Source organism: Geotrypetes seraphini, chromosome 18 (assembly GCF_902459505.1).
Source record: "Geotrypetes seraphini chromosome 18, aGeoSer1.1, whole genome shotgun sequence".
Taxonomy (NCBI): Eukaryota; Metazoa; Chordata; class Amphibia; order Gymnophiona; family Dermophiidae; genus Geotrypetes; species Geotrypetes seraphini.
Window position 1 is genome coordinate 38,784,783 of NC_047101.1, and position 23,194 is coordinate 38,807,976.

The window sequence follows — 23,194 nt, forward strand, 5'->3', positions numbered from 1 at the left end:
AGCATTAGTTAAAATGTAGAATCAGCAATTTAAACCTTTCAATCCTTACTTACAATTGCCTCAGACTGTGTCACTATAGATCCATCTGAATCCCAAATCTTTAATAGACACCTTATTTTAATTCATTCTCAACCTCAATTTTCTGTGACACCTTATCCATCGCACCTGTAAATTTCAGAAATCCCTCAACAATCTCTTATGGAAAGCCTATCTGATGGACCTGGGAAGCACTGTGCTGCCTGTGGGTGTAACAGCTTCAGAGCAGGGAAAATTCCTTCCCGAAGGGTCTTTTCACCACAAGCCGGCTCCCAGCATCAGTAACCAATTAGAACAGGACTGAAGAGGACTGGAGGTCTTGCTCCATGCCTTTACTTTCCCAAGGCTCAGTTTTTTCCTTGGATAATTTGAGGTCCCTTGTCGGGACCAGGAGTTGGAAGGCAGTTGTTACTCTTGACCAAGGAGACGACCCCTCAAGTGCAGTGTCTTGAGTACACAACATTTTCACATGCTATTTCAGTTGTGCTCAATGAGTTGAAGATGGACCCCCAACAACCATCCATCTCATAGTGTTCAGTCATGAGTGGCATAAACGCTCAGACCTCCTTTTTCCCTGCACATCTGGACATCACCTTACTGGTCACCACACAATGGGAATCCCCAGAAGGCTTCCTGAAAGTGGAAAAGGCTATGGCCAGACTCTATAGCTCTGGAATTCCAAAAGCTGTTTTCAAAGCTGAAGGTGGATTCCACGGTGGCTTTAGTCAAGCATATCTCCCTTCCCAGTAAGGGAAGAGTGATGCTAAAGGATGCACAGGATCGCAGAGGTGGTCCTTAAAAGACAATTTGAAGTACTAGCTTTAGGGATTAAAGGGCAGCCTTCCTTGTGGCACGCACCTGTCACACCACATTAATGCGGAGTCCTGAGGAGGAGGATGTCTGTCCCCAGCTGGTGATGGAAGGAGTAGATTATGTGGCAGATGCTATGATGTTATCAGAGTAAGGAGCAAGGTATTGACATACACCATTTCTGCCCACCCTGTGCTCTGGATTAGGCAGTGAGCAGGTGATTCATCCTCCAAAGCTACCCTAAGCAGATTGCCCTTTAAGGAGCAGATGTTTTTGGCAAGGGCTTGGAGAACCTTATGGCCAGCATATGTCCCAATTCTCTGCCAGGCAGCAGACCTTGCTGCCTCGCCAGTGGCAATTTTCATTCCTCTCTTAGGTCTCGCCAGTACTTCACAGCTTCCTCTGCTCAGAGACTTTATAAGGGATCCAGACAGAGATTTGGCAACTCTAGAAGCCAACAAACCTCGAGATCATGTGTCTGCCCAGCCACCAAGTCACAATGATGCCAGGTCAGCAGTTGCCACTCCACACATTGGTGGGAGGCTGATAGCATTCTGGAGGAAGTGGGAACAGATTTCCCTAGACTGTTGGGTCCTGGATCTTATTTGAGGTCACAAAATCAGGTTCTATTGCCCTCCTCCAGATCTCTCATCGACTCCCCCGCCGACTGGCTGGAAAAGGAGGCCAGGGTCAAGCAACGGTGCAAAGACTCTTGGACATCTATACTATAGAGCCAGTTCCTGAAGAAGAATCGGGCTCTGGCAGATATTTCATATTCTTCTTAGTGGCCAAGAAAGGCTCAGAAGACTGGATTTGAGATTCCTGAATGCGGCATTGAGAGTTCTGCATTTTGGCATGGAGATGGTCCTCAGTTTTAAGGGCAAGCTTATCTGTCCCTTGATGTCTGACACTGTTGTGGTACATCATCTAAGGTACAGACTCCTGCGTTGATGTAACAGAATGAAAGATTAGGTTTTTACCTGGATAATCTTGTTAATCATATGCAGAAGTCTGTACTACTCGCCCTGTCAGCGTTGCCTTTCACCTGTTTTTGTCTCGGACATTGCTGAGGTCCAACACTGGAGTTCTTCTGTCAGAAAACATTCCTAAGAAAAATAATGGGTTTGTTGAACCTCAGGGCTCCTTATATATTAGTGCTAGTTGCACACAGCAGGTTCGTTCCTTGATACAGCTAGGTTACAAGTTCATGTTAATTATTATTCTTTTTTTTCATAAGTTACAGAGCAGAACAGAAATGTATGATATCTCTGGAGAACATCCCCATGCCCCTCCTTCTTTTTCAGTGGAGATCGATTGCTTTGGTACAAACTGAAAGGAGCACTATACTCCACTGGATGAGGAAAGGAGCTGAAAGATGTGGTTGACATCCTTCTGCATAGTTCGCTACTATAGATGGATAACACCTAAGGTACAGACCCCTGTGTATGATTAACAGAAAGATTATCCAGGTAAGAACCTAATTTTTCATTCTATAAAGGATGCTTAAATGTAAGCACCAATTGTGTGCACCAGTTTATAGAATCAGTGTACTCATGCATGTGATTGTCACAAATTAGCATTTATGTGTGTAAGCACTAGGCACTATTCTGTAAATATGTGCACTGGTTGCATGGTGTGTAAGAGCAAATGGGTTGTACTAGTGGGTGGCATTTCACCTAGCAATGCATGCACCTTTTACGAGAATCGTAAAATTGTATCAGATATGTGCACTTAGGGGAACCAGGTTATTCCTGCTCGTATTTTTGACTGCAAATGATCTACACATACTGCTTCTCTAAAAATTGAATGAATTGCATATCACACTTTATAGTGTTGTATTTGTATTGTAATCATTTGCTGCAACTGGAAAAATTATAAATGCCTCTGTCACAGGTCCAGATCTGAAACACGGCTAACGTCAGCTCTGGTAAAGGTTCTTTGTCAACCTCTCCAGACCTGTACTGGCTTCACTGATGGGTAATAGCTCATCATGACTAGCAGATGGAGCCTGAGACCAAACTTTTGGTTAAAGTACTTAATAGTTGTCCCTCCCTCTATCTAACAGTCTTCTCTCAGTCTCCAAGCAGGTGGTTTGTTGAGCTGTGCCCATCTGACCTTGTTAGAGCTGTTGGAATTTTTTTAGGATTCCTTGTCCCTGTTCTAGGCTGAGCTTGGAAGGGCCCTGTTTGAGGGTCCGTCTGACCTCGGGGGTGTCACACCCAGTGGGTCTCGTGCTCAGCCACTCCACCCCCAAATTTTGTAGAGGTGCTTCAGCTATAAGCCTTGCCACCACTACAGGCAAGGCATAGCTTTTAGAGCCAGTGGAGTCTGTTATAAAAAAACAAAACAATGCACCCCTGAAGCAATGCTGTTCTGAAGGGAGCCTTCTCTTGTCTGCTGTTGCTTTTTTTTTTTACTAACTAGCACTTTGTATTTTAGCTAGGTTGCATATTGTGCAATGAGCACTTTCACCGGATTGTGTTCCAGCACTCACAGCCCGCCTGTGCAAGTGCTGTGCAGGCCGCTGCGAAAGGGAAACTTTGTGAGTGCTTTGCTCACCGGCAGTTGACAGCGGGGAAGCCTGGGTTTCCCCTGCCGCCTACACAGGGATTTCCCCAGCCACTGACTGTCGAGGTAAAAAGGATTCCCTTACCTCCGATGTTGCTGGGGATTCCTTTACCGCTGCTGCCGGCTTGCCTGCTTTAGGGGCTGGGACAGTTCAGGCTTCGCAGGTGCTATAGACCTCAGAAGGGTCATTTTTTGCAGGAACCTCTCCATTTTTGGCAGGAAGCACCTCCATTTTGTCTGCAGCCTTAGGTGACCTTCCCCCCCTGTATTGGAAAGAAGGGGGCAGGATTCTAGAGGGTCCTCTGCTTTGGCAGTGAGTCCCATTGGGCTGCCAGGGTGTTTCACCCCTGATTTTATTTTTGCCTTGTGCAAGGCTTACTTTCAAGCGGTCAGGGGTCCTGCTTCTGCACTGGGGGTCTTGGGGGGGGAGGGGTCTCCCTCCGCGTCCACTCCTGTTCGGCCCCCCTCAGCGCCAGTCGTGTCTTCACCTCCTCCTCCCTTGTTCAAGTGGCCGCGAGTGGCTTGGGACAAGGATTTTGTTTCTGAGTATCAGTTTTCTATGGATGAGGACCTGGACATTATGGGAGACCTTCAAGATCCTCTTGGGTGGTAGCTGGTAGCGGGGCTTTTGTGGTTCTGTCTACCAGTGAAGATGCATCCGTGGTGTGTATTTTTCAGCGGGACAAGCTCTTCAGGTCTTCTCGGTGTTGCACTTTGAGATGCAGGAGACCCCGCGTATGGTGGACCCTCTGCTTCCTGCTCTTTTCCCATGCATCACGATATTCGGGATATTGTCCTGGCGCAGTGGAAGATGCCTGAGGCGCCTTTTCATTTTGTGCACTCCATGGGTCGTTTGTATCCCATCCTCGGAGGGAGATAAGGATATCTTGAAGTTGCCAGTGGTGGATGCGGTGATCTCCGCTATCTCCAAGTGGCATAATGTGCCCGTAGAGGGCGGATCAGGCTTACGGGACTCTGAGAAGTGTAAGTTGGAGGCCCTTAAGCAGAATTTTGATGTCTCTGCCTTAGGGGTCCAAGCAGCCATATGTGGTGGTCTTGTAGCTTGGGCCATGTTTGATGGGCTGAGCATGTCCTTGATTGTCAGTCAGATGACTGGTCCTTGGTGGTGAAAATTGAGATGGCTGCCTCTTATCTCTCGGATGCCTTGCAGACATCAGCCAAGTCCATGTTTCTTGGGATAGCTGCGTGTCATACCTTGTGGCTTCGTGCTTGGGCAGCTGATGCGGCATCTAAGACTAAATTGACAAAATTTCCTTTTCAGAGGGTCTTTTTTTTGTTTGGAAAGGATTTGGACAAATTAGTTCAGACCTTGATGAACTCTAAAGGTGCCCCGCCTGCCTGAAAACCGTGCCCATCTGCGTGGGGAGGCACTGCTAGGGGACGTTTGTATGAGTTCCGCAGATATCGCCCTTGTTGAGGGGCTGTGTCCATCCCAGCCTCTGGGTCGTCCCAGAGTCGCTTCTTTCAGCGCATGCAGTCCTTGCGGGGGGCCTATTGGGAGGGATTGTGATTCCTCCACTGGCCCCTCTGCCTCTTGGCCCGCCCAATGACTCCTTGCTGGTGCCTCCCTTGGTTCCGGTGGGCACTCAGCTGTGACTTTTACCAGAGGTGGGCCAAGATCACAGATTAGTGGGTCCTGGAGGTGTTTTGAGATGGATCAATTTCTCTCTTCTCCTTGTCATGCAGGCTTTGGTTCTGTCTTGGTATCTCAATCTGGTCCTGTCTGTGCTTATGTACCCTCCTTTTGAGCCCTTGGGTTCCTGCTCGTTGAAGAACCTTATTCTTAAAGCGGTTTTTTTTTGGTGGCTATTACTTCTGTGAGATGCATTTCTGAGCTTCAGGCTTTCTCTTGTAGGCCTCTCTTCCTGAAGTTGTGTTGTGGCCTTTTCCCTCTTTTCTGCCAAATGTGGTTTTGCCTTTTCATGTCAATCAGTGCATTGTCCTCCTGATGTTGGGAAGTTGAGAGGGCTCTTTGGAGCAGAAGCAGTTGCGCAAGTTGGATGTTTGTCAGGACCTTCTCTCTTATGTTCAGCAGACCTAGGGAGTTTCGTAAATCAGATCATCTCTTTGTCCTCTTAGGGGGTCTTCGTCAAGGGGATGGTGCTTCCAATGCTACCATTGCGCATTGGATTAAAACGACTATCGCTTCCGCATACCTTCTTCAGAAGTCTGTTCCGGATTTTCTCAAGGCTCATTCTACTCAGGGTCAGGCAGCTTTTTGGGCTGAGTTTTCTCTTGTGCCTCCAGTGAATATCTGTAAAGCTGAGGTTTGGTCATCTCTGCATTCCTTTGTTCGCCATTACCGTGTGGACGTTCAGGCACGTCGGGATGCAGTGTTCGGTGAGCGTGTTCTGGTGTCAGCTCTTCGGGGATCCCATCAGTGAAGCCTGCACCGGTCTGGAGAGGTTGATAAAGAAGGAGAAATTAGGTTCTTACCTAATTTTCTTTTTTAGACTCTCCAGACCAGTACAGGACCCTACCCTGTCTGTTGTCGTTGTTCTTGCGAGTTTTTTGCATGAATATTTTACTTTTTCTGCGGGTTCTAGTATTTTTCTAGGGCCAGGGAGATCAAAGAACAGCGACCGTGGCTTGGCTGGCGAGCTGTGGGGACATTTTGCTGCAGGGACCTATACTATGCATTTTCCTGTATTAGTTGCTACTCCTGTTTGGAGTGTTGTTACTGTTTATGGTTAGCGTTTCTTAGTTCTGCTTGGCTATTTGACAGACTGTTAGAGGGAGGGACAGCTATTAAGTACTATAACCAAAAGTTTGGTCTCACTCTCCACCTGCTGGTCATGATGAGCTATTGCCCATCAGTGAAGCTAAAAGAAAGAAAATTAGCAGGTAAGAACCTAGTTTCTCCTTCCACTCCACTTCTTGAGGCCACTTGTGCTTTTCTTCTGATGCTTAAGTTTTGGCACAACAAAGCAACTTTGCATTACTATTCTATAAAAGGTTAGGCACACTTTAATGCCAATATAGAATTAGCACTAAGCACACTTTTGTCACATCTATGTGTATATTTAGGTTTCATTTAAAAAAACTGCCCCATTGCCCCTTATGTACATTAGTTTTTCGCTGAGAAAATTTACCCAAATTGCCTCCACTTTGTATTCATTCAGAAGTACCAACTGAAAGCAAACAACATTTATGCTATTTTTTTTTATTTACAAAGCAATACTGCACACTTGATGCACCATCTGAAAAATTTCACTCTTGGTCTTCAATCTCATAATTTTGTGTGATAAATCTAACTCTTTGAGATGGTTCACCCTAGGCATCTCTGTAAACAGCAAAATACATTTTAAAACAAATATTAGTCCTTGCAAAAATAATATCCAGAATACACTGGTGACTAGCGGTACCATATAGGGTCATTTTCCCACAGGGCACACATAATTGAGTCTGAATGAAATTTAGATACCATATATACTCGAATATAAGTTGATCCGAATATAAGTTGAGACCCCTATTTTTCCCCCAAAAGAGGAAAAATAGTTGACTCGAATATAGGTTCATAGACATTGGAGCGCAAAACGTCAGCGCGCTGACAATTCGGCGCAAAACAGAAGCGCGCGAGGGAAAAAGTAATTTTAAAGAGCTCTGATGGGGGGTTTGGGGTGGCAACCCCCCCCCACTTTATTGGTTAGTGTTCGCGCTGCTGTTGGAGGGGGGTTGGAAACCTTCATTATAGCGAAAACGGAACTTTTTCTGACTTTTTTCGGGAAAAGTTCCGTTTTCTCTTTAATGTAGGGAGTTTCACCCCCCACACCGGCAGCACGAACACTAACCAATAAAGTGGTGGGGTTGCCATGCCAAACCCCCAGTTGGAGCTCTTTAAAAATTATTTTTCCCCCGTGCGCTTCTGTCTTCTGCCGAATTGTCTGCGCTGGATTGTCGGCGCGCTAGTGCGCGATTATCCTGTCACCCGAATATAAGACAGGGGCTTAATATTCAAGTGTCACGCCCTGCCAGGATCTGCATGCAGCCCCTTCCTTCCCTGCAAGGTTCTGCACCCAGCTCCTTTCCTTCCCTGCCCTACCAGGCTCTGCACCCTGTTCCACCTTCCTACCCTGTATCCCCTCTGGTGGTCTAGTGGTAGGCCAGGACAGGAGGGATCCCTCTTGTCTCCTGTCTCTGTCACCTAACAATTTTTTTAACTGCCTCCCATGACCATCCCAAACTACATTTATGACAAGTTAAGAACCTAAGGTATGGTGGGAGTAAGAACTGCCTATTACTGAAGCCTACTTAAGACCTTAACTAGGTCATCTTACTTTCAGACTTCAATGCAGGTGGACCCAATAGCCATGTCCTGTAGAGTTAACTCCTGTTTTGGAGTCAGCCTATATTCTGCATTCATGTGCAGATTCTGTACAGTTCATCTAAAGTTGTGTACAAAAGCAGTGACAGAGAAAGCAGCCTCCTGTCACTGCTGTTAGGGCTTCAGGTTTTTTTTTTAATGGCCACTCCTTCCTGCCATCCCGACTCACCCACCCTCCTCCTCCACGGCAAAACGGCAATAGGGATGCCTACTCCCTCCTAACACGAAGGACCTCCCACTACCACCCCCCAGAAAACAATGGCAGGAGGGATACCCACTCCCTCATGCCTCCGCTGCCCCCCAACCCATACCGTTTAAGTTGGGAGCAGGAGGGGTGCTCAGTCCCTCCTACTCCTCCGATGTCGCTGTCAACAATGCTTGGTCTTAGGCCCACCCTGGTGTATCATGTGATGCATGGGGAGAGGCCTAAGGTCCTGATTGGCTCATACACCTCAGGCCCATCCCCTTGGGAGAGATCTTAGGCATCTGAGCTAGTCAGGGACTTCCTTAGGTCCCTCTGTATTCCGGATACAAGGGGAAGGAGCCTAAGGCCCTGATTAGCTCCAGTTACCCTTCACCATATAACCCAGTCAAGACAGATTCTTTTGCTTGAGCCTAGACGGCGAATGAAACTGAGGTTTTCAGTTTCATCTAAAGCCAAATTTGTGGCAGAAATTCATCACAGTTCTGACTGAAACTGAGCATGTCTCCTCACTGTTTCCTCCCCATCAACAGAAAGTTTTTCCCCCTGACTGAAAGCCAGTGTCCTCTCACCACCTGTAGGCCCTCACAGACATACCTTACATGGCCTAGTGTCTTGTTGGGGCAGGAGCTCTTGTCCATGCTGGCTCCTGCCCATGCCAGCTCAACATTCAAGATGGCTGCAGAGGTCCTCCCAGTGCAGTTTTGTGAGACTGCTATGGAAGCTTGCGATAGCCATTTTAAGACTGAACATAAGAATTGCCGCAGCTGGATCAGACCAGTGGTCCATCGTGCCTAGCAGTCTGCTCCCGCAGCGGCCCTTAGGTCAAAGACCAGTGCCCTAATTGAATCTAACCTTATCTGCGTACATTCTGGTTCAGCAGGAACTTGTCTAACTTGTTTTGAATCCCTGGAGGGTGTTTTCCCCTATAACAGCCTCCAGAAGAACGGTCCAGATTTCTACCACTCTCTGGGTCAAGAAGAACTTCCTTACATTTGTACGGAATCTATCCCCTTTTAACTTTAGAGAGTGCTCTCTTGTTCTCTCTACCTTGGAGAGGGTGAACAATCTGCCTTTATCTTCTAAGTCTATTCCCTTCATTATCTTGAATGTTTCGATCATGTCCCCTCTCAGTCTCCTCTTTTCAAGGGAGAAGAGGCCCAGTTTCTCTAATCTCTCACTGTACAGCGACTCCTCCAGCCCCTTAACCATTTTAGTCGCTCTTTGGACCCTTTCCAGTAGTACTATGTATGGCAACCAGTGTTGGCGCAGTATTCTAAGTGAGGGTGTACAATGGCCCGGTAAAGCGGCACAATAACCTTCTTGATCTGTTTGTGATCCCCTTCTTAATCATTCCGAGCATTGTTTGCCCTTTTTGCCACCGCTGCACATTGTGCAGACAGATTCATTGACTTGTCTACCAGTACTCCCAAGTCTCTTTCCTGGGTGGTCTCACCGAGTACTGCAACGGACATCCTTTATTCGTGTATAAGATTTTTGTTACCGACATGCATCACCTTACACTTATCCACGTTAAACCTCATTTGCATGTCGCAGCCCATTTCTCGAGTGTGTTTTTGTCACGTTGCAGGTCTTTGCAATCCTTCAGTATCTTCACTACTCTGAATAACTTTGTATCGTCTGCAAATTTAATCACCTCACTCGTCATACCAATTTCCAGGTCGTTTATAAATATGTTGAAGAGCATGGGTCCAAGCACTGAACCCTGCGGCACTCCATTTGTGACACTTTTCCAGTCCGAGTATTGTCCATTTACCCCCACTCTCTGTTTCCTATCTGCCAACCAGTTTTTAATCCACTGAGTATTTCACCCTAGATTCCATGGCTCGCAATTTTCGAAGTAGTCGTTCATGCGGGACCTTGTCAAACACCTTCTGAAAATCCAGATATATGTGCTGGCTGGTCTTCATCGGATTGTGTCCGTCAAGGTGATCAATGATGCGGTCCTTTATCAGCGCCTCTACCATCTTTCCCAGTACCGAGGTCAGATTCACCAGTCTGTAGTTTCCCGGCATGGGTAGGAGCAACACCCAGTCACTCCTGCCCAAGTTGGCTTCAATCTCATAATGGTTGCTATACGACTGCTGTGAGAGGCCCTGAAAGACATTTTGAATATGGAACCTGCAGATCACTCCTGTCTCGGTGAGGCCACTAGACCAGGGTTTTCTAAGGTAGGCCCAAGAAGGGCCTATGGGTAGTGGGAGGGTGGCAGCTTTTAGTCAGAGAAGGGAGAGCAGATAGTAGAGAGTGATTACATATTTTGCAGGGGGAGGAATATTCAGATAAAAATGCACTGGCAGCATGGAGAAACACAGATATTGGACAGCCTCTGGTTGAGCCATAGTCTCCGAGTACCAGTTGCCTAGTTATTAGAGCAGTTATGCATTGAATTCTATGAGTGTAACCATGTTTTTCTTTCTTTCTAACACAGAATTCAAATGTATTTTTTTTTTTTTTTTTTTATATGATATTGTACTATATCAAATAAACTAAACTCAAATCCAGAAATCAGCCATAAGGTGACCTGAGCAGGTCTGCAACCCAGCAGATATTAAATGCTTAAATGTCATTTAAATGCTTAATATTTTACATCCCTATCCAGCATAGTGTCACACCCACAGCTTTTCTTCTTTCCCAACATCTGCTCCATAGACTGGTACTGATGTTATTAACATCTGATAGGAAATGCACAAATTAACTGCAATGCTGTCTACTTCTGAGAAAACCAAACCTTTTATTATTGACTTACTATATTCTGAGACTTGTCACAAAGGGAAGTCAATATCTATCTTGCTGAAGCTTCTCACTAGATTGTCTTAAATCTGCTATCAAAAATCACAACTGTGCCACATGTCTCCACTCCACAGCCCTTCCTTAAACCAATCAGCAGAATGAAAAATTACCTGCAGAGAAAGACAGAGGCTTTAGTGGGCTCCCATCTAGGCTAAGAAGATTGAAACCATCAAAGGCAAGTCTTTTGGTTGTTAGGGCAAAATAGTAATGCAGAAAGGTTGGAGCTCTGAGATAATGAAACTTGAAGGACCAGTCCAGTTAATTCCTTCAGAAAGTGCAGTAGTGAAATTGGTGTTAAGTGCCATGAAGGCAATATTCAAAGTCACTTCCTCGGGTAAAACAGCATTTTACTTGCAGAAATAGACTCAATGTTGGTAAAATTATATTTGGATTTTATACTTGTATGTGATTTTTGCACATTTAGTTCAGGTGATGGAAATAATGCATTTTTCAGACTTAAGTGTTATTTCCAAGGCAAATATAACCCACACAAAAACATGATGCCAATCTGTGTGGATGCTTTCTTTCAGGTTAAGGAAGCAAACCTATGAGCTTAGGTTTGCTTTGATTATTGGTACAGCTAAAAAGAATCCATGATGTTTATATTAATGCAAGAAACCAGATTATTGCTCCCTCCTATGTCAGTTAGCTGCTTCTTTTCTTGATTTCTTCAATAAGATTTTCTGGAGGAACACTGATCTAGAAACAAGAGAGTTAAGAAAAATTAAGTAAAGCACACTACAGGCATGAAAGCAAATCTAGTCGATGTACAGTGTAGACCAGTGAATCGCAAAGTGTGTGCAGGTGTGCCACCAGGGATTGAGTCACTTCTGGCGTCGGCGCTTCTCCGGCCCCACGTGAATTTCGTCTCATTTCCCTGAGTTTGAGGCCATGTCTGGAGGGTCTCAAAGCACTTGCGGACATCGATGTGACAACATTGTGCACATGCACGCGATGTCATTGCAACATCTGCGCATGGCTCCAAGCTCGGGAAAATGAGACGAGGGCACCTCTCCGGCCCCACACGAAGCTCATCTCGTTTTCCCTGAGCTCAGGGCCGTGTCTGGAGGGCCTCCAAGTATGTGCGGATATTGGCATGACATCATCATGTGGACATCTGCACATGCTCAGAGACTCTCCCAAGGGGACAGGTCAAAATCGCATGAGACAAAGCCACGCGGACAATCGCATGCAGGACGTCTGTGCGCTGGTTTTAAACAGTATTTTAAAGCGCTCCGAGGGGGGGGTATGGGCGGGGTTCCCCCCACTTTACTTAGAACTGTTGGCGCTCCCATTAGAAACATAGAAATAGACGGCAGATAAGGGCCCACGGCCCATCTAGTCTGCCCACCTTAATGTCCCTCCCCTACCTTTGCCCTGTGAATAGATCCCATGTGCCGATCCCATTTGGCCTTAAAATCAGGCACGCTGCTGGCCTCAATCACCTGTAGTGGAAGACTATTCCAGCGATCAACCACTCTTTCAGTGAAAAAGAATTTCCTGGTGTCACCTCGTAGTTTCCCGCCCTTGATTTTCAACGGATGCCCTCTTGTTGTCGTGGGACCCTTGAAAAAGAAGATATCTTCCTCCGCCTCGATGCGGCCCGTAAGATACTTGAACGTCTCGATCATGTCCCCCCTCTCTCTGCGCTCCTCGAGCGAGTATAGCTGTAATTTGTCAAGCCATTGGGGGGGTGGGAACCCCCCCTTACAGAGGAAACTACTTTTTCCCTAAAACACAGGGAAAAAGGCTGTTTCCTCTAATGGGGGTTCCCCCCCCCTCCTCCAATGAGTGCCAACAGTTCTAAGTAAAGTGGAGGTGTTCCCCGCCCAAACCCCTCCTTGGAGCGCTTTAAAATAATGTTTAAATCCAGCACGGCTTTGTCTTGTGCGGTTTTGTCTATGTACCCCTCCTGACGCGGCTCAGGGAAAACGAGACAAGATCCATGTGGGGCAGGGCGAGGCTGAAGTAGGGCGGGGTTGTGAGTATGCCACAGAAAAAATATTTGCTCCGTTAGTGTGCCAGAGTAAAAAAAAAAAAGTTTGCGGGACACTGGTGTAGATACATCATGTAGCAGCCCAGGTCTACTTTGGGATTTTCTGGGTGTTTTTTAACTAGGACTGGCTGTCTGGAACAGAATGCTTGGCTGATGGACCTTTCGTCTGAACCAGAACGACACATTATAATTTAAGAAACAGGGATAATGGATGTTGTAACTCTGAGCAGCAACTGTATGAATATATGGAGGCTGAGGTATGTTAGCTCTAGTTTTTTACTCAATGGTCCAAGAGGTTTATGGCATTTATCATATGCCATTGAAGATAATCACCTCCTCCCTAGTAGAAACAATTCTTAGCTTGACAACTCCGTCTTTCAGCTCCTGCTCCCCAATGATGGCTACAAGCGGGATTCCTGTGTCTTCACAGTAGTGCAGCTGCTTCAGCAGCTTGGGATCCTTCTTATACAGCATTTCTGCCTGTGTTGAGCCCAGAGAAAAGCTAGCAGTGAGTACTCATTATATGATACAACTACAGATGTGACCTGCAGACCTAATATGAAAGTACGAAGCCCACAGTGAATATATTTAGGCTTAGATCCGAGAGCTCTCAAAAGGCATTCCACCATCTGATATGAGACAGCAAACATTATATATAAAGGGAGAAATGCTTTTGACTCATTGCTTATCTATTTAAAATGTGCTGTCTGAATGTGGTCAACAAAGTAATTCAACTTTTGTCAATAAGGTAACATTGGTATGGGCAGACTAGATGGGCCGTGGCCCTTTTCTGCCATCAGTTTCTATGTTTCTATCTAGATCAGTGGTTACCAACCCTGTCCTGGAGGACTACCAGGCCAGTCAGGTTTTTAGGATAGCCCTAATGAATATGCATGAGAGAGATCTACATATAATGGAGGTGTCAGGCATGCAAATCTGCTCCATGCATATTTATTAGGGCTATCCTGAAAACCCAACTGGCCTAGTGGTCCTCCAGGACAGGGTTGGGAACCACTGATCTAGATTATTTATTTTCCTTGAATCTTGACTTTTCTCCCCTTATAGGGGGCTAGTGCTACTTTCAGCTTCTCAAGTCTGTTATAGTTCACTCTGATTCCATACATCAAAGTGAGCTACAACAGACTTACTGAGGAGCTGAAGGACTCAGCTGTTTTCCCTCACTCCATCTCCTGAAAGGGGAACATAAACTACTTGTCTGGACTGGTCTGGCATGAGTGATAAGGAAACTACTCTTTACAGCCAATCAAGAACGAAAAGGTCAAGTTGAAAAATTATATTTGTTAAGCCTTAAAATACTGACAATGCTTTTTGTTCTCATTCTCTTCAGTGTCAAGAACATACACCATTTAGTCAAAGAGCTCCAGACAGAGTAACACTGCTTCCCCATGGTGTTCCTTACTTTCTGTTGCATGCCATTGACCATACTTGTGTTTATAGTCTTCCAAATTGGAAGAAATGCAACCCCTCTTAGTGGTGACATCTTGTACACTGCTCTTTGATGTGCTGGCCAGGGTAGAAGAACTGAGAAGCAGCATGTTGTCTTTGAGTCCAGTGTTGATACTAACCCTATGTAGATGCACTTTTTAAGAGGTCTTTGAGAAGAACTTGGAGCTGGATTCACACCTTTTTTTTGGGGGGGAGGGGTGTATACAGGGAAACAAAGGCTTATGCTGGCACAATGAAATGAATGAAATGTCTCCTACTTAACACTACACCCAGACACACATACATATTTGATATTTCTTATTCAGAGGCAGTATTAGCCAAAAGCAAAGTACCTTAATCCCAGCATTCCATAGATCAGAGATGAGTTTCATTCTTTCCTCAAGGAAATTTTTCTGAGCAGCTGCCACAAGAATCTGAGTTTCTGTTGTTCGAATATTCTCTTTACTGATCTATGAGAAAAGAAGTTGAACATGAGGTGTAATGTGAAATGAGCAACAAAAAGATCTCTACTCCATAATTTCTAGTGTTCAATTAATCCCTCAGAAAGGTGATCAAGTATTGCAGGCATACCTCTTAACTGCTGCCACACAAGCAGGGAGACTGAGGAAATGATTGTTTTCCATTGCTTGTCGATTGATAGTCTAAGACATATTTAAACTCAAATTTCAGTACTATCATCAATTACTAAATAATTGATTTGAGAGATTAAAACTAGAGGGTGACTGAAGTAGAAACCATCGCCCCACCCTCAAGCAGAATACCCTTCCCTCTGGGCCATCACTAATTCTGTCCCTCCACACATAAACCCTCCTTGGGCCTACATTCAAAACCCTAGTGTGGGGGGGGGGTGTCTTTGGGACAGGAGCAATACTGAGTTGCTCCTGATCCCACTGGCTTCGCAGTCAAAATGCCTGCTGAGACCTCTCTTGCCAGATTCACAAGACCAGAATTTTAAAGGTAGGCCTGGGGAGGACCTACACGTGGGGGGAGGGTTATCTGCCTGGTGATGAGGCTTTCTGCAGGGGGAAGGGGTAACACTTGGCCTATGGGGGGGCTAAAGGATGGCACAGAATGGTCGAGGGGATAGAGTTTTGGTTTCAGCTGAAAATGCACTAGCATTTCAGCAAAAATAAACTTGTGGCCCAAATCAGGATTTTAGGCTGGTTTTGATGCTGAAACCAAAACCAAAATTTGGCTACTGCTACTATTACTACTACTACTACTAATCATCATTTCTATAGTACTGGCAGATGCACGCAGAGCTGTACATTACATTAACCATACAAGAGATTATCTCTGCTCAACATAACATAAGAATAGCCTTACTGGGTCAGACCAATGGTCCATCTTGCCCAGTATCCTGTCTTCAAGGTGACCAATCCAGATCACAAATACCGGGCAAAAACCCAGAGATTATAATCTAATCAAACAGGACAAATAGGGTAGGAAATAATAGAGGGAGTGACAAAATAGACGAGCACTTTACAAGGGGGTAGGAGTTAGGAATCAAAAGCTGGCCTCTAATTAAACTAAGAACTGGCTCACATTGCTACTGTTAAACTGGAGTTATTTCAGAGACATGGCTACATGTGCCCTCAGGTCTTCAGTCCTAGACAGGCTCTAGGCCTTCTGCTCCTCCTGAAATAGGAATACCTATCAAAAGTGAAGAGAACAGGGAAGTAAGGGGGGCTATGGCTAGTTAACATACCCAAAAAAAATATCAAAGGGTCAAAATTCAGCCAGTGGTGCTCAGCGTTTTGCTGCCTGCTACCAGTATTATGCCTGGAAATTCAATGCTGTCCAGGCTCAGTTACTGAATTTCCAGGTTTGTGAAGCTGGCTACAACATAGCTGGTTAAGTGTGACATTCAGCATTTAACCAACTAAGAATCATAAAATAAAGGTAGGACTGACTTTTATGCAGTCCTGTTTATACTTTCAAGGCAGACAGGTTTCAGCGGAGATGGCCAGTGTTAAAGGAAGATAATTGTGTTTGATGCGACAACGGCAACAACATTGAATTTATACTGCGCAGAAGAAAGGCCCAGCCATTGACTTCTGTATTCTGCCATGAAAACTTGATGATGCTTATCAAGTTGCTGGGACTCGAACACGTTGATGGCACCTAACAATTTATACAATGACCTTAGATGGTTAAGTGCTGAATATTGGCACTTAAGTAGCCAAATGTAATGTAATTTATTTCTTATATACCGCTACATCCGTTAGGTTCTAAGCGGTTTACAGAAAATATACATTAAGATTAGAAATAAGAAAGGTACTTGAAAAATTCCCTTACTGTCCCGAAGGCTCACAATCTAAAGTACCTGGAGGGTAATAGAGAAGTCCCCCAGAAAACTCCCAAGATAGCAGGTTTTGCGTTAGGCTCTAACTGGTCATTTTCAGCATCACTAACCAGGTGCTGAAAATGACCAGTTAGCCCCCAAGTAATTTAACTAGAAAAGGAATCTTTTCTAGTGGGTTAAATTGCTTTGGATAGTGACCCTCCAAAAAAATGTATCTACTATTACTACTTATTATTTCTATATAGTGGTACTAATTGTATGCATGTAAGAGATGGTCCCTGCTCGACAGAGCTTACAGGCTAATCAAAACACTAATCTACTGCCATCACTGTTATGAAGCTTGGGAATCTCACCCAAAATTTATATTAATAGTGGAAACAAAGACCTCAGTAATCAAATTAGTTTTGTGATTTTTGTTAAAATATTTTTATAACTCTAGTGGAGTTTTTTGACTAATGATTATAATAAAGCTGATAAAATAAGACAGTTGTGACTGAATTTTAGCTTTCTTGATGACTGCGGTCTTTTTCTCCACTATTATTATAAAGTTTTGGTGAGATTTCCAAATGTCATAATAGTGTTGGCAGTAAATTTGTATTTTCTGAATTTATTGTGTCTATTAGCTCTCTTTTTTACTTGTGTTACAGTAAAAGCCTTTCAACACTGAAGATCATGACTAAAGAAGTCAAAGAAATGCCAGAAGAACTTACCAACAGATTCTCAAGGTGAATTACCTAACCAAAGCTGACTAGTATTTACTACATTTTAAACCTGTTGGAGTAAAGTGGAAAATGTACAAGAAAGTGACCAGACTTTTTACAGCACGTAAGACAGGCTTGGCTGGAGCCTGGAAACAAACATGACCTCGACAGCATTAGTGCTTTGCAAGATGGATTATGTACAGGGCTGTAGCAAGGTATGCGCAGCTAATGCAGCTGCACAGGCCCCAAAGGAGACAGGGACGCTAAATTACACCCCCTTTGTGGGCATAGGCTGCAGAATCCCCCTCTATCCCTTTCCTACCCCCTCCCTGCTGGAATCCCCCTCTTTTCAAAACTTAAGAACATAAGAATAGCCTTACTGGGTCAGACCATCAAGCCCAGTAGCCCGTTCTCATGGTGGCCAATCCAGGTCACTAGTACCTGGCCAAAACCCATAGAGTAGCAACATTCCATGCTACCGATCCATGTGAAGACCATGTTCAGCAAGCACAGCAATGCTTCATGCAGCTTCCTGCTTGAGCGTGTTTCGGGCATTGATGAGACCCACTCCCTTTAATGTGCACTTCCTCTTCCTATTGCTGTATAGTCAGGAATAGAGAGCTGCATGGGAACGGGGACGACGGGGATCCCGGGGGTTCCCCCTTTGGGTCACGGGGATCCCGTGGGGACGCCCCCTAGGGTCGCAGGGATCCCGTGGGGGCGCCCCCTAGGGTCGCGGGGATCCTGCAGGGTTCGATACAACTCGAGCCGCGAGGCTCATCTTCTTTTATTACCTGCCCTGCCGCAGCACACATAGCTGACAGAAGTCTTCCCCAATGTCAACGCTGACGTCGGAGGGAGGGCTTAAGCAAAGCCCTCCCTCCCTCCAATGTCAGCACTGACACCGGGAAAGACTTCCGGTCGACTCTGTGTGCAGGGGCAGTGCAGGTAGGAAATAGAAGACGAGCCTCGCGGCTCGAGCTACATTTGGCTGAGAAAGTTGCTGGTAATTTGCTTGCAGATGAGGGCTGGGAGGCAAACGTGGAACACAAAAGGGAGGAGGGAGTGCGTTTTAGGACAGTTGTAAACTGCTACATCTCTAAGTAAATATTTAATCCAGAAGAAATATAATATATCAAAATATGGAATCTTTTAGATATTTTAAAGCTAGTAGCAGAAGTAAACCTATAGTTGGATCATAATGCTACTGTATGTTACAAAACAACCAAAATGAACTTGGGAGAGAGAATGGAGGAAGGGAGCGAAAGAGGTGGGGGAGGGAATGTGTTTTTGGACACAGAAGGCATGAACTTGAGGAGGAGGAAGAGAGGGAAAGAGATGGTTGTGTACACGGGAATGGAAGAAAGAAAAATTTGTGGTCATAGGGAGGGAGTGAGGTACAGATGAGAGGGAGAAATATTGTGGTGGAAAGGAAAGAGTGGGACAGATTGAAATGGATGCAAGAGTGTTGGACATAGCGGTGAAGGGAATGGAGGGAGAGATGTGGCATGGTGCTGGAGAGGGGTTATAGAAGGAAAAATGTTGGGCATCGGGGTGGTGGGCAGGCACGAAAGATGAGATAGGGATAAGAACATAAGAAACGCCTTCGCCGGATCAGACCTAGGTCCATCTAGTCCGGCGATCCGCACATGCGGAGGCCCTGTTAGGTGCTCCTTATTGGAGACCCGGATTTCCCGTATCCCCCGATGTGATTTGCAAGAAGGTATGAATCCAACTTGCACTTGAAACCCAGAACAGTAGTCTCTGTCACAACCTCCTCTGGGAGAGCATTCCAAGCACCCACCACTCATTGTGTGAAACAGAACTTCCCGACATTTGTCCTGAACCTGCTGCTGCTCAGTTTCAGGCTATGACATCTGAAAATGTCAATAATGCTGTTTCCTGGTCAATTTTATCAAATCCTTTTAATATTTTAAAAGTCTCTAACAAATCTCCTTGCAGTCTTCTCTTTTCGAGGGTGAACAGTCCCAGTTTTCTGAGGCGTTCTTTGTAGCTCAAATTCTCCATACCTTTGACTAGTTTCGTGGCTCGCCTCTGCACCCTCTCCATGGTAGGAGGAACCAATGGACAGCAACAGAAGAATTTACAGAAGATGGGAAAGCGGAAAAAAGAAACTGGGACCAACTTTATGGAAAAATAAGTCTCCAGACAACAAAGATAAAAATCGGAATTTATTGACTAAAATATCTTAGCTTTGGGAAATGTATATAGCAGATGTCTTTGTATTGTGTTCAAAAGAAAAGGAAATGCATTTCTGGTTTTATTTCTACAGTGTTGAAGTACTTGCTGACCCTTGCTGTGACTGGTGGGGATCCCCAAGCACCGCCAGCAGAGGACCTCCTCTAGAGACGGCCAGAACTCCCCTCCACCAAGCACAGCAGTCGCTGGCAACATCCATGAGCCACTGAGGTGCCAGCATCTGTGAGTCAGGGACGCTACTACTGCCTGCCAAGCTTGGCAAAAGGAATCCCCGGCCAACTGCAAAGGAAGTCCTCAGCTGACAGCTTGGGGGTTCTCATCAGCTGAGTATTTATATTTTATATTTACATTAGAGGCTCTGGTAGAAACCCGTTTACAAAATATATATTCTTCCCAATTAATATTTCCAAATTAATAAAGTCTCTTTGCTTATTTGTAAATGGGTCTCTACCAGATCCTTTAATTCAGTAGCATAATTAAATGAAATAACTATTTCTGAAGTTTATAGGGACAGGCGGGGACGGAGGGGATTCCTCGCAGAGACGGGTGGTGATTCCTCGCGGGGACGGGTGGGGATGGAGGGATTCCTCGTGGGGACGGGAGGAATTCCTTGCGGGGATGGGTGGGATTTCTGTCCCCGCACAACTCTCTAGTTAGGAACCGGCAGTGCCTGAACATGCTTGAGCGGAGGCTTTGCAGAACATTGCTATGCTTGCTAAACATGATCTTTTATTCGCAAATTGATAATTTGAAGAGAGGTGGATTCGGGAGGGGGAGCAAAGATAGGAAAGGGACAGACAGAGATGCTGGATTGTGTATTTGGGTGAGGGAAGCACTCTGCTTAGGAAGAAGTGCCATGGTGTGGAATTGCACAAGGCACAGTCAGTTTACTACAACCCTGATTATATGTATACTAGTCTGTATGCCCGTTACATTAACAGGTGCTAGAATATATGTCTGTCTGTCTTTCTTTCTTTTTCTCTCCCTGCCCCTGTGTCTTTTTTCATTCTTTCTTTCTCCCTCCTGCTGTCTGTCTATCTGTCTCTCCCCCCTACTTCCCTGTGCAGCAGCCACAGCAGCAGCATTCCCTCCCCCTCCATTTCCCTGTGCAGTAGCATTTCTCTCCACCCACCTCACTTCCCTGTGCAGCAACAGCATTTCCCTCCTCCCACCCCACTTCCCTGTGCAGCAGCAGCATTTCCCTCCCCCCCAGTGGGTAAGCAGTAAAATGACAGATTTCACTTCTCTGTTCTTATAACTGTGGTGCTAAATTTTGAGGGTGTGACCTAATAATACCCATCCAACTATCAGAGAAAGGACCTTGGACTCGGTGCACCAGTGGCCTGACCTTTACAGGGATGCAATGGAAATCTTGGTGCATAATAAAGGTCCCCTTTAAATTGCTTAGAACATGTAGAGATGCTTCAAAGAGGTGCAGATGTGCAGAATCTGTGGGGAATAAGCAGAAATAACTCTGAGGGTTGCTCCAGGCTGGAGGTATCCCATGTTCTCTACACATCAGGTCAGGAAGTTCTATTTGAATTCATCAGCAGGAACTATTTGGTAACTAGGCCATCTGATGCCGCCTGACATTCACGGCAGGGAGCCGATTGCCATTCAGTGCGGAACTGCAAACTCCTGAGTCTTTTAGAAAATCATCTGATTATCCTTGGCCTAATCAGGCACCCAGCTAAAGTGCTTACCTAGTCACGCAGGGGCAGTGCGTTCGTATACCCTTCGGCGCATGCTCGGCAGGGTGAGAAACCTGGGCTGTAACCAGGTTAGAAGGTGCTTGGGTACATGGGAAGCTGTTTTGCGGGCTAGTGGGTGTGAGGTGCGGCCAGGATCGAGAGCAATGCCCGATGTTCTTTCGCCGACCGTTACAATTGGGGCCTCTGGAGCCATGACTCCCTTAGTTCTTTGCTGGAGGTATTTTTAAATTTAAAGCTGCCGCGGCGGCTCCTCTCACAATCCCCGCCTGCGTCGGAAGCCTTCTCTGATGCATGTGCGGCTCGTGAGAGGAGCCGTGGCGGCGGCATTGAACTTAAAAATAACTAACTTCGGCCAGAACATTACCTTAGGGTCCGCGAGTGTGGTGCCGTTTTTCCTCCCAAGCTAATAGAACCCTAAGCACTCATGCGCACTCCTGCCTGCCATGGACATACAGATCACGGAACACGCAGATAGGAGTGCACATGCACGCTTAGCGTTCTATTATAGTAGATACCAAATGACAAGGCTGACAGCAAATTGAATGGTTCAGCTGACTAACTTCCATAAGGTGTGGAACATTTATCAAAATCAGAGGAAACCAAACTAATAGTAAAGATGGTGAAGTTCAACAGTGAAGTGATATCTTGTATTGGTATACTCAACAGACTGTAACCTATCTGATCTTATGTGTCTAGGCTACCTTAGCTGTATTTCATGGGAGGGATAGGTAGGGACATGTTTATCATGGTTATTTCTAGCAAATTGCTTGTGAGCTGCAGACTGATCTTTGATATTGTAAAGTTAATTTGAAAAAAAAAAAAAAAGAGAGAGAACTTGCCTCAGCTTTTTGTTCCATGAGGGAAAATATCCTCTCAATTCCAATACTGAGTCCCACACATGGCACCTTTCTTCTACCCTTGGCATCAAACATTCCGACTAGCTCGTCATAGCGTCCTCCTCCAGCCACACTGTCCACACCGACCGTTTCCTCAGCAGGATCATTCTGCTGCTGAAACTGCACCGCCTCCTGATTCTGGAGTAGGACAGCCTCATAGATCACTCCAGTGTAATAATCCAATCCACGGGCCAGGCTCAGGTCAAAGGAAACCTGCAGGATGGAAAGCAGTTAACAGCAGGAAGGCCTCTGCTACATGATTAATCAGAACATCAGCGACAATCCTCCCTCACCCTTGGATTCTTACATTATCTGTCACATCAAAGAGTCTAAGGTACTGAAACAGCAACTTTATGTCCTCCAGTCCTTCTAAGGCCAACTTGTTCTGGGATAGTCGGGGGTTTTGCAGCAGTTGTTCAACCAGAGACATGCCACCTGCAAAAAACCAGGAGACATAGCATGTACATGTTTTGCTCTTTGAGACTAAATACTTGCTGTAGAGGCAAAACCTCATAGCAGAAATGTTTTCAGGTACAAGAAAGCTTATGCAAAAATCATTTGGACCATTAGATCATCAAGGAGTTAAAGAAGCATTCAAGGTGGACAATGCCACAGCAGAGAGAGTAAATGAACTGTGCCAGAAATGGTATTTAAGGGTGATGGTATAAAAGAACGGAAAGAAATCTTGGTGAATCTGGAAGATGCAATAACCCATTCGGCAAATTAAAGTATGGTAAACCATCTGGACTGGATGTTATACAACCCAGGGTACTGAAAAACTAAAATAATAATAAAAAAAGAAACTGAATCTACCATTGGTAATCTGTAACCTGTCGTTAAAATTGTCCATGATGCCTGAAGACTCGAAGATGGTCAACGTAATGCCAAGTTTTAAAAAGGGTTCCAGGAGTGATTCAGGAAACTACAAACCAGTAAGCCTGATGTCCCTGCTGGGCAAAATGGTAGAAACTATTATAAAGAGCACAATTACTCATCACATAGACAAATATAGTTGAAAGGCTGAATCCATGTTGACTCTGACTCCAAGGGAAGGTCTTGCCTCACCAATTTGCAACATTTTTTTGAAGGTGTTAATAAACATGTGGATAAAGGTGAGCCGGC

The 23,194-nt window shown here is 45.3% G+C and overlaps 1 protein-coding gene across 3 annotated transcripts in view; it reads right to left on the minus strand.

The window, feature by feature from the left end:
• Positions 1–10,696: 10,696 nt before the first annotated feature.
• Positions 10,697–23,194, minus strand: part of LOC117351711 (histidine--tRNA ligase, cytoplasmic-like) — a 63,924-nt gene continuing 51,426 nt past the window's right edge. For 2 of the 3 annotated variants that reach the window (XM_033927443.1, XM_033927442.1), the window contains 5 exons: positions 22,380–22,507; positions 22,016–22,285; positions 14,571–14,687; positions 13,105–13,251; positions 10,697–11,474 (listed from right to left, as the gene is read on the minus strand). In XM_033927443.1, the coding sequence (XP_033783334.1) occupies positions 11,421–11,474; positions 13,105–13,251; positions 14,571–14,687; positions 22,016–22,285; positions 22,380–22,507 (716 nt within the window). In that variant the 3' untranslated portion in view covers positions 10,697–11,420. The remainder of the gene's footprint in view (positions 11,475–13,104; positions 13,252–14,570; positions 14,688–22,015; positions 22,286–22,379; positions 22,508–23,194) is intronic. The other variant, XM_033927444.1, reaches the window with a different exon arrangement.